We start from the raw sequence: 12292 nt of genomic DNA on the forward strand, positions 1-12292 counted from the left end.
CCATAGCACAGAGTCTTGCTAAAAATTAAAACATTTAATGATACCCACATCAAGGTTTTTCTAGTTTAGAAGTCAGTGGTCAGCAATTTCTGCCTGAAAACTTTCTATACACAGTCTCCTCTTACGTGTGGCATTTCAATTAAATACCTGTTGATACATTTGAGGCTTCAGAGTAAACCTTCAAAGGGTGTCTGAAACCTAGCTCCAAGTAGAGAAAATTATCTGAGAATGAATACATGTCAGATTTTTGGTTTTCGTTATAAAATATTATATTTTGTCACTTCTGTGTCAGGAATCTAACCTGACAATAGACTCTCCTTTCAGCCAATAACATAGGATGCTTGTCAGTGATTTCAGTCTTGAACGATTGGCTCTTCAGTTATTGTCAAAAACCAAGCTGATACATTTGATATTTAAGAAGCATTAAGGTCAGTAATTCCCAGATTTGAGTAATTATTGGCATCGCCTGGAAAGCTGTTTAAAACCTCAGTCTGGGGCACATGGGTGGCTCATTTGGTTAAGCAGCCGACTCTTGATTTTGGCTCAGGTCATGATCTCAGGGTCCTGGGATCAAGCCCCAGGTCAGGCTTCACGCTCAGTGGGGAGTCTGCTTGTCCCTTTCCATCTGCTTCCCCTTGCCCACCTCCCACCCCCATTTGTGTTTTTTTTCTCTCTCTCTCAAATAAATAAATAAATAAATAAAATCTTTTTTTTTAAAGATTTTATTCATTTATTTGACGGAGATAGAGACAGCCAGCGAGAGAGGGAACACAAGCAGGGGGAGTGGGAGAGGAAGAAGCAGGCTCATAGCGGAGGAGCCTGATGTGGGGCTCGATCCCATAACGCCGGGATCACGCCCTGAGCCAAAGGCAGACGCTTAACTGCTGTGCCACCCAGGCGCCCCAATAAATAAAATCTTAAAAAAACAAAAACAAAAACAACCACTTCAGTCTGACTCAGTAGATCCGAGACCTTGGAATTGGAATTATAAAAACTCCTCACGTGATTTCATTAGCCAGCTTTGTAAAGCTGCTCTTAGCCTTTCAAATGTGTTACACAAATTACTTTATGTAAAAATACACACCATCTCATGTATTAAGTATAGCCCTAGCAAAAAGTTTGTTCTGATGAATTGGCATGCTTCCCTTTTTTTATATAGCGGCAGCTGTGTAATTCATCTCTGTCCTTTTTCCCTTGGGTACTGGGAAGCTCAGAGGTAAATTCCACTTAATGCTTAAGGCAGGAGCTCTTCTTAACCTTGGACTTCTATTTTTCTATTTTTCAATTTTTTTCTTATCCTAATTACACTGTATTTGCTCTTTACTGTCAGTTTAAGAGTTTTATCTTAAGTCTTTTGTTTTTATTGTTATCTATTTAAGATTCTTTTTAAAAGTAGGTCATGTTATAAGTGATAAGCAAGGTTTACAGCAGGAATAGAGAGGACCTGTTCAAAATGTTTGGAGTATGAGATCATCACATTTTTTTTGTCATTGGATTTTGCTGCTCTACCAGAGGCCTGGCATGTTGGACTGCCATTATGCCTGCACAATTGTGTTATGATTGTGATATGATGAAGCATTTGTAGACTTTAAGATTTCCACAAAATACACAAGTGCAAAGTCCTGTAATGATGTAGGATAGTATTTCTCAGGTCATTTATCCAGTTTGCCGAATATGGATAAAGCTGACAACTAAAAAAGTTTCCAAGGTTTATTGAATATGATATGTAAATGTAGAGAATTGATCTGTACCTACTCTAAGAAGGGTTTAAGAAGTGCCCTAAGCCTGATAGAATTTAGCAAGATAAAATAAATTAGAAACATGTGCAGAAAATAAGAAGGGTCTGGCTGGCAGAAAAAAATTGTATGATCTTGCTAAGGCAAGCCAAAATTTGAGCTTTCTAGCAGCCTATATGAAAAGGAAAATTCTCTGCTCAAATAAGCAAAAAGTTCTTGTGATAATAAATCTAAAAAGATTTCTACTTTTGGGGCGCATGGGTGGCTCAGTTGGTTAAGTGGCTGACTCTTGATTTTGGCTCAGGTCATGGTCTCAGGGTTGTGAGATCCAGCCCTGCATGGGGCTCCACGCTCAGCAGGACTCTGCTTCTCTCCCTCTCCCTCTGCCCCTCCCCCCAACTCGTGCACACGTGCTCTCTCGCTCATGCGCATGGTCTCTCGCTCTAAAATAAATAAATAAATCATAAAAAAAAAAGATTGCTGCTTTCTATAGGCTCTCATGGAGAAAGTACTTGGAAGTAGATCATTTTTTCTCTTCATCGGTGCAGTTACCATCATGGGATACCAGTAACTTATACAGTTCAGATTTTTATATGAACTTTGAGTTAAGTTTAAGAAATTTTCCAGCCCATTAAAAAAAGAGGTCATCATTTTCTGTTCTTGTTAGCCAACAGAACAGGTTTTGAGAGATGGAAGAAATCTCATTTGGCGAGACAAAGTCAAAGGGAATGTATTTTTAATATTTAAGATGATACACACCAAATCTTTATCTTTTTTATGTGGTACATTGCTGCTAATCTACGGGGTGCTGTTTGCTAATTAGGACAAAAACGCCCTCTGAGCAAATCTAACATCAGGGCTGGATTTCTACTCCCTACCCTACCCCCATGACTCCCCACCCCCACCCCTTCTCTCCTCCTGTCTTGTCCCAGGACACCTTCATACACTGCCCCTTCTGCCCAAAAGTATGTGGAGGCCAAGAAAATAACCTGGACATAAGATTTAATTAGACAGTTTCAGAAATAGCCAGCTGAGTAGCTTTTTTGTTTCACTCCAATTTTTTTTTTTAACTATTAGAGCTTTGGAGCCTCTCACAAATGCAGATGTCTGGATCCCACAGCCTCATATTCTGATGCAGGCAACCAGGACTTGAAATTCAGGAAGTTGCATTTCAACAAACACCAGAGGTGGTTCAAATTTGAGAAAAGCCAGCTGAGGGGTAAAGAGTACAGGTTTAAAAGTCATACAGATAGGGTTTTGAAACACTGCGTTATTATTTTCTGTCGGGTAATCTTGAGTAAACTCATCTTTCTTTACCTCAGTTTCTTTGGTTGTAAAATGACAATTAAAAATTTTTCCATCACAGGGTTATTTTAAGGATCGAGTGGGATTAAATGCCCTACCAGAGCACCTAATGAATGCTAACTCTTTTATAATATACCTACAATATACTTTCAGAGCTTGACTCAGGGTAGGGCCAAGCCTTAAGAAAGTATTTCTAAGGGTACTCACAGCACTTTCTCTTGTTTTGTGATACTTGTACCCACCCTTTCTCAGGATTTACGAGCGCTTTCCATTAGTGTTTCTACATATCCCAAAATAAATCCCTTGGTTACTTTTTGGAAGTCCTCAGATAAGAGTAATCAGCCTCTTTTTTGTATATTGCCTACATCCTCCTCACCATCCTGATTATACTACATCATATTCAGATCTCATCAGGTCATTTATCCAGTTTGCCAAATACTGCAGATAGTATTTTTTTTAAATAGTAGGGGAGGGGCAAAGGGAGAGGGAGAGAGAATCTTAAGCAGGCTCCGCCGTGGAGCCCAACACAGGACTCGATCTCATGACCCTGAGATCAAGACCTGAGCTGAAACCAAGAGTCAGACGCTTAACCAACTGAGCCATCCAGGCGCCCTGAAAATAGTAATTTTTTTTTTAAAAGTTCCCTTTTAGTCCTACCATTATAGAATTATGGAAAACTGAATTCTAAATGCAGGGCTGCCTGATCAAATTGGAGGAAACTGAGGTAGGGTAGTGCTTTAAATCAAGACGCTCAAGTCCCAGTTTGAATGAACCAGACTTTAATTGTGTCACAAGGATCAATTTAGAGATAATCTCAGCAAATCCTATTAACTGAATAATGAAGCGAAGCATTCCTGTGCGGAGAAATCCGTTTTTCCTATAGGGGAGGAAAAACTTTTCCCTCTACCCCTCTCAGATTCATAGGCTGGGGCTCTGTAAATTAGACTGACAAAAGACAGATTAACAAGAGAAAAACAGAGACGTTTATTGACAAGTGCATCTTGGGACCGTGTGGAAGTTCTCAAGAGTCAGCCGCTTAACTGACTAAGCCGCCCAGACGCCCCAAAGAGCTTTCTAATATCTGCTTCTTCTCAGTTGCCTTCAGCTCAAAGTAATCCTTATGCCAAAGGGGCATATTCTGCTTCCCTTCCTTCCATTGAAGGATTCAATGGGGCATCTTAGAAGTGGATGAACTGGAAACAGACATTAATTATTTTGAAAGAAATGTGAACATTTTTATATACTATTTCTGCCTCAAAGAATGCTTTTGAAGCTCTTGCAAATTCAACATAGCTATCTCAAGTGAATCATGTTTTGTTGTCTGAAATAGTAAAATAAAATTTTGCCTCAAGGGCTCTTAAAGCAGGTGGAATGCCAAGAAGTTTCTAAATAAAACAAATATCTGGGCCCAGCATTTTCAGTTATTTTCACTCCTCTTTTCCTTTTTTAATTAGATGTTTCAGAGAATATGTATAGTGGTTCCCACCACCTCACGCATGGCTATTTTCCTGACTCCATTGTATGGTATTGTGGTAAAGGATTCAATATCAACACCAGAGAAGGAACACAAAAGAGGATACTCACTGAAGCGTTTTACTAGAAAATTAACTGCAAAGCACTTATGGAAATTACGTGCAAAATAATTAAAATAGTGTTAAAAATACAAGTCACTCCCCCTGCCCTTTTTTTTCCCCTTTTTTTCCCCCGTTTTAACCATTTGTAAGCGTCCAGTTCTGTGGTATTAAGGACATTCACATCATTGTGTACCCTCACCCTTAAGAAAGGGGGGGAGAAGAAGGGAGGTTAGGAAAGAAGGGCCATCCCAAACACCTTTCTAAAAAAAAATCGCTAATGCTACAGTTTATTTTCTTTTTTATTTGAGTGTAGCTGACACACGCTGTTACGTTAGTTTCAGATGGATAGCGTAGTGATTCAACACTCTCTACGTTATGCTGTGCTCACCCCAAGTGCAGCTCCCGTCTGTCCCCACATGACACTATTACGATACCACTGACTATATTCCCTATGCTGTGCCTTTCATTCCGGGCCTTATTCATTCCCTCACTAGAAGCCTGTGTCTCCTGCTCCCCTGCACTCATTCTCCTCATCCCCCCCACCCCCCCCTCTGGCAAGCATCGGTTTGTTTTCTGTGTTCATAGGCCTGATTTAGCTTTTTTGTTTATGCTTTTGTTTTGTCTTCTAGGTTCCACATATCAGTGAAATCGTATAGTATTTGTCTTTGTCTCACTTATTTTGCTTAGCATAAAAACCATCCATGTTGTCGCAAGTGGTAAGATCTCATATTTTTTATGGCTGTATAATATTGTGTGTGTGTGTGTATATATATATATATATTCCACATCTTCCTTATCCGTTCACCTACTGATGGACACTTAGGTTGTTTCCATATCTTGGCTATTATAAATAACACTGCAATAAACATAGAGGTATATATGTCTTTTTGAATTAGTGTTTTCTTTTTCACTAGGTAAATACACAATATGATATTGTGTAAAAATATGCTATTTCTATTTTTAATTTTTTTAGTAACCTCCATACTATTTTCCACAATGGCTGCACCAATTTACATTCCTACCAACGGTGCGGTAGGGTTCTTTTTTCTCCCATCCTTGCCAACACTTGTTATTCCTTGTCTTTTTGATTTTAGCCATTCTGATGGGTGTAAGGCGATATCTCAGTGGTTTTGATTTGCGTTTCCCTGTTGATTAGTGACATTGAGCATCTTTTCATGTGTCTGTTGGCCATGTATATTTCTTTTTTGGAAAAATGTCACTTTGGGTCTTCTGCCCATTTATAATCAGGTTATTTTGTTTATTTATTTATTTTGGTGTTGAGTTGTATAAGTTCTTTATGTATTTTGGATATTAATCCCCTATTGAATGTGTCATTTGAAAATATCTTCTCCCTTTCAGTATTTTGCTTTTTGGTTTTGTTGATGGCTTCCTTCACTTTTCAAAACCTTTTTATTTTGATGTGGTCAAAGCAATCTTGAGAAATCCAGAACAAAGCTGAAAGTATCAAAATTCCAGATTTCAAGATGTACTATATTACAAAGCTATACCAATCAAAACAATATGGTACCAGCACAAAAAAATGTCAGTGGAAGAGGTCAATGGCACATAGGTCAATGGAAGAGAATAGAGAGCCCAGAATTAAACCCATGATTATATGGTCAATTAGTCTATGACAAAGGAGGCAAGAATATACAATGAAAAAAGACAGTCTCTTCTCTAAATGGTATTGGGAAACCTGCACAGCTACATGCAAGAGAATGAAACCGGACCAGTTTCTTACACCATACACAAAAATAAACTCAAAATGGATTAAAGACCTAAATGTGAGATCTGAAAACAAGACAGCTTTTACTTTCCTTTGCACACTTGTGTAGAGGCAGCTGACAGCTGTGAGTTCTCTTAGCTGGGAAAAGAGTTGTGGCAGTGCCGGAGGTTGGGGTCTCAAAGACTGTAAAATATGACTTCAGCTATATTGTGCCCTGACTATATTTGGACCTAGGCCTCTACTTTCTTACACTCAAGACTTGAAGTTTCTTGAAATTTTGCATGGATAACATGCTGCCATAGACACAGTTTCCCACCATCAAGAGCAAGTGTTATTTAATAGCATCTATGTATAGAATAACAGGCAATGACAAAGTCAAGGGCCTTATAGGAGAAAACGGTATTGCATTAATATCCATCACAAATGAATGATAGCGCAAGTCTTGAAGACAGTCTGTTGCTCCAGGAATTCGGAAAAAAGAGTAACTTCTGTAAGCTGGAATGCTTTTTGCTTAATTGTTACGATGGCTCTGCATTCATTTAGCCCAAAGTTTAGTTGAAATAATACGAAATAAAATATCAACAAAAATATGTGCAAAATCTGAAATGATGCACAAAAAAAGGCAAGGATTTTGTAATTTCCAAGCTAATCTGCAAAACTGTTTTTGTTAGTGCCACATGATGGCTGCATTATAGGTAGAAGAGAAATACCCAACATTCGTTGTCAGTGTTCTGGAAGAACAGGTCTTGCGTTATGACAGTGATGATTAGCGAGAGCTCCTCTAGACGGCACTCTCGCTAATGCACTCTGTTAAATGCACTGCTCCTGTACTCTAAAGCTTCTGAAGTTCTCGAGGGCAGTTGGGCTACTTACTCTACATCGTCTTCTTCCTTGCCTGGAGGAAGCACCGCTACTCTAGTGTAATAGAACAAACCTCCCTGGAGATGAAATGGAAATATCTTGCAAAATGTAAACCTCTTGTAGAAGGCTGAATTCCCAGGCTGTCTCTCTAATGGCCCAAGATGAGAGATCATGGCTTGCGGAACGCATCTCATCTTTACTTCCTGACAATGAGACCAGTGCTGGAATTGAAAATAGAGCCCTGCATTGAGAAGATAGAAATATATTGCTAAGACTTTGCAAAATTTATCAAGAAAGTGGTCAGTGGTTTAAAATGAGGGCTAATCCTCCCCCCACCCCGAAGCATGGAAAAATGCATTAAATCTAACCATTCACTTCTCTGTTCATCAATAAAAACCTTCACATAATGGAGCTGAGTTGACCTGCAGGCTACACTATAGGTCTTTCTGAGTAAACTCAAACAGTGACTTTAACTGACTGTTTTCATGAATTAAGATCATTTGGGTCCTGTCTAAGTGCCGAGGTCTAGTTTGGGTTTGAGAATGTCAAACCACAAGTAACTGATTCGTGCCACTTTGACCAGCAGACATTAAAAGGTGAGTGAGAAAATGGAATATGTTAAACAACTTAGAATGGAGGACAATAATAATGTAAAAGATTGCTACACTTTTGACATTTTGCAACGTGTAAATTATATTATAAATAATATACGAATTTGCACCCATTGCTTGATTCAAGACCTCAGATCTTTCTGTCACGGATTTGAACCTCAAAATACAGTATTTATAGCCAGAGCGAGGTCTTCACTTTCAGTGACGATTATTTCCTTTGGGCTAGAAAGGAAGCTGGGCTCCAGGTTGCAGAGTTGTGCCGTGCCAAGGCAATTGACGCTTCTTTCTTGCTTTCCTGTTCTCCACTGTCTTGCAGACCAGATGATGTGCTCCTGCATCGCAGGCATGATGAGATTGTCCTCCTACATTGCTTCCTCTGGCCCCTGGTGACATTTGTGGTGGGCGTTCTCATTGTGATCCTGACCATCTGCGCCAAGAGCCTGGCAGTCAAAGCAGAAGCCATGAAGAAGCGCAAGTTCTCTTAAAGGGGAGAAGGCTTGTGGAAAGCAAAGCACAGAAGCTGCGCCCATCGGCACACATGTCCCCGCAGAGCCCGTTTCCTGGCGCAGGAGATGGAAGGGGCTATGGGAGGTCTCCGAGAGGCTCCTGCCTCGATGGCAGCAGAAACCGGCACAACTGGAAGACTCGGAACCTCATAGATTGTATGCCATGTGTCGTAGCGATGGCCAAGGGGGCAAGCTCTTAACCTAATGGAGTAACCGTTTCAGAAAACCCCATACGAAGTTCATTTTCTTAGGAAAGTAACCGTATATAATTGTACAGTGTAGTATACAAACCATTATGATTTATGCTACTTAAAAATATTAAAATAGAGTGGTCCGTGGTTTTTTTTTTTTTCTATTTCCTTTTTTATGCTTAGAACACCAGGGTTTTAAAAAAGGGTCTCAAGGGTTTCATCCGATTCATTCGATTCTGCTAGATTAAAGTTGTACTTAGAGCTAAGGACCCCTGCCCACGTCTTGACCTCACAATATGATCCCCACCTCCCATTGCTAAGGACTACCTTTTGACTCCTGCTTGAAAAATGAAAAGTGCCCTGTTAATTCCGTCTTCAGCCATTTCTGTGACTCTTCATCAAGGGATCCTCAAAGATCGGAAAAGCATATCCTCCAACACTTGCCTTCGCCTCTCCGTTATTTGTCACCAGATTATTTCTTGAGAGAGGGGAGGTGATTCTGAACAAGGTCTGTCCTGGCTCTGAGAGCCTCGAGCTCCTTCATTCCCGCGTCCGTGTTGGGTTTGATGGATTGTATCTCGGCACAGCAGAATGCACCTGTCGTGAGGGACACTGTTCAGCTGCTGTTTTTGTTCCTTTCTTCTTTTAGGCCAGAAAAAAATATTCAAAATCAGTTCAAGTATTTTGTTTTTATTTTCTTTGTTCTTGCCTCGACGTTGTCAGTATTAAAACCAGAACATTGCCGCAGAAGGTCCGTTTGCTCGGACAAACCTGGAGAGACAGCCCCGCGCCCGTCCCTGCCGCCGCCAAGCTTCCTGTTCTGTGCCTTCTCAGAAGTTCACGGAGGAGACCATGCTTCCTGGCATCTGTCCATAAAGTCAGATTCCAAATATCAGTCACAGGTCTCCGTGGCTATCACGCCTACCCAGGTATTTACCAGGTGGAATCAAACCTCTGTTTAGATGAGAGGTACATTTTTAGTGAAGGAACAGCTGACAATCTGATTCCTTTTTGCTTTCTTCTCTTAGTCTTCAAATATGCTTCTCTTAGAATGAAGGCCACTTAAGGACAGTACTTGCTCAGGGTTCTAAGAAAGAGACATATTAGTGGGATGGTAATCTCCTGACTTTTCGTTCACATCCTGCTGTTTTCTTAATTTTAGAATGCAAGTCACTGAGAGCGCCACAGTCTCCTACGGGAGGGTGTCGAATGAATATGATCCTTTTTTCCTAATTCAGTGTTACAAGTTTCACTGTGAAAACGGCCTTGAGCACGCTGTTGATGACATCCTTTCGGGCAGCTCCGGGGCCTTGACCTCAGTGCCGGCTTTGTGCTGCGGCGTCCCTGTTGTCTTAGCAACACTGTGAGCCGTTGGGAAGCACGGTTACTCGAGAATGGGAACCTGAGACTACCATCATCTTTGCACCACATAGTGGGAGAGGAAGTCTACACTCGCCATTATAGCTTAATCCAATAACCTCTGATTAATTAATTACAGAGACTAGATAAAAATAGTGCAGGGATATGTGTGATGTGTTGGAAAAAAGGGAAATTGAATATATAGTGATCTGAGTTTTCATGCATCAGTTTGACACTCATAGGTTTATGTTAATTAAGACCTCTAATTAGACTCAAAGAATAGACATGACTATATTCTGTAGGTTGATTTTTGGAAAAGAGGCGAAACGCTGAATTCATGAGGTCACGTGTACCTTTAAGGTCTTACTTGCTTATAGCTAGTTAAATTTGAGGCCCCTTATACTTGTCCTTAAAGCTAAAATCCAGAGGAACAAGGAAAGGCCATTTTTAAGATCACAAAAAGGTAAAGAAGCTTAACTTCTTAACACTTTAATTCACTTTTTTGTACATGTGAGGAAATGGTCAAAGCTGCTGTCACAGAGACCCCGAAATATGACAGCTCGTAGAAGTTCTTTCTTCCTCGCACAGCAGTCCAGAGGCAGCAGAGAAGTCCGGGGCCCGGTGGGCAGCTCTGTTTCAGACAGTAATGGAGGGCCCCAGGATTCATCTATCTCGCTCTTCTTTTATTACCAAGGGTGGTGTTCATTCCGTGGTCAAAATTGGCTCAAAGAAACACACCCACTTTGCAGCCTGGGAAAGAGAGGAAGTTGGGAGCAAGCTATTTCTTTTTAAGGAAATTTCACCCATCCTTTTGCTCACAGTTATTCTTGAGTACTTACTACATAACTATACGTAGCCTCAAGGAAGGCAGGGACACGTTCTCTTGAGCTAGATGGACATACGTTCCCCTAAATCTCCAGGGGAAGGATTCTATTTCTAAAAGGAAGGGGCAGAAAGAGTACTAAGGATTTTATTTATTTATTTATCTGAGAAAGAGAGTACCCACAACCGAGGGGAGGGGCAGAGGGAGAAGCAGACTCCCCGCTGAGCCGGGAGCCCAATGCAGGACTCGATCCCAGGACCCTGAGATCATAACCTGAGCTGAAGGCAGATGCTTAACCAACTGAGCCACTCAGGTGCCAAAGGCCACTAAAGTCAAGGATAGGAATGATGGTTAGCTGTCAGTGCCCCATGCCATGATGAAAATCTGAGCAGGGCTTACAAAGATCCTTTGCCCCAGCGGGAAATAAGGTCCTTGGTTAAACCTTGAATCTGCTCTCTTGGAGAAACTTGTCCGTTGTCATCTGTGGTCCCCGGTTCGACCTCTAGGAAATTGTTGCTCCTCAAACTCATAACCACACCTGAAACTTCGGGGGTTCATCACAGCCTTTTCAGGCTCCTGCCTGCTGGGCCGCCCTTGTAGACCTAGATTTCCTTAGGCATTGAGCAGTCAGAGGCTCTTATAAACCAGGATTATTGTTCATTTGTCTGTGATAAAGAGATTGAGTCCATTTTTTATGTTTGACGGCTGACAGCTTTCATGCCCCCCTACTCCCCCTCCCCGCTGTGTCCCACATCTGGGCAAGCTGATTAGAAAGGTGGGGGGCCTCCTTCTTTGGCCCAGTGGGAAGTTCAAACCACAGAAGCCTGGCCCGAAAGCAGGAACCCTTTCTCCAGCCTCACACCCTAAGAACAATAAAAGCCAAACCAGTCAATTCATTTTTGGACCTGCGTGGGGACTGCCCTGCCCTCCCCAGAAAGATGTGAATAATAAACCTTTTCATACCCTCTTGATGTGTGTGTGGTTATTAGTCTTGACATCCAAACCAAATTTGGGGTTAGGCCGTCCATTGGAGGGGTGCCCACAACATAAGTGATAAAATTTCATCAGAACTACGGTAGGTTTCTGTTCTGTTTGCTTCCAGTTTGTTCACATGAGAGTAACCACGCCCGAAGCCTACCCTTGTTATAGTTCTGAAGCCAACAGCATCTTACTTAGTTTCTGGTTGTATCTCCAATCCTCAATTCAATGGCAGGCACCTCGAAGCTTTCTGGAACAAGTTTAAGTGGGAATACAATGCCCTTTATCTGATCTTTTCTGCGGAGCTACTCCCATTGCCTGGCCAATATTAGTCAATGGAGACTCCTAAGAAAGGTTCTACATGCCAACTTCCTGCTGTTTGGGGTACAGAAGCAGTGGGCTGCAGGACGTAGATACAACTCCTCTAACAAAGCTGTGCTACCCTCCTCATAAACGAGTTCTTCTTGTCTCACTCAACCATTTTCCATGGTACCTTACTGAAGAAACAGCGAGAAGCTGCCAGTGCACCTCATCCCTGCTTTTTCCTAATCACTCTCCCCACCGCTATGGGTCTGCCTTCTGAGTTGTTGCCAGTGACCGTTTTGCCTAATGTTTGATCAGA

The 12292-nt window shown here is 41.4% G+C and overlaps 1 protein-coding gene across 1 annotated transcript in view; it reads left to right on the top strand.

The window, feature by feature from the left end:
• The window catches only part of KCNMB4 (potassium calcium-activated channel subfamily M regulatory beta subunit 4), a 65442-nt gene extending 53783 nt beyond the window's left edge, over positions 1–11659 (top strand). Inside the window, exon 3 of the mRNA XM_008684388.2 lies at positions 8130–11659. Coding sequence (XP_008682610.2) covers positions 8130–8298 — 169 coding nt within the window. The 3' untranslated portion in view covers positions 8299–11659. The remainder of the gene's footprint in view (positions 1–8129) is intronic.
• The last annotated feature ends 633 nt before the right edge of the window (positions 11660–12292 follow it).

This window comes from Ursus maritimus, unplaced genomic scaffold (assembly GCF_017311325.1).
Source record: "Ursus maritimus isolate PB19 unplaced genomic scaffold, ASM1731132v1 scaffold_21, whole genome shotgun sequence".
NCBI lineage: Eukaryota > Metazoa > Chordata > Mammalia > Carnivora > Ursidae > Ursus > Ursus maritimus.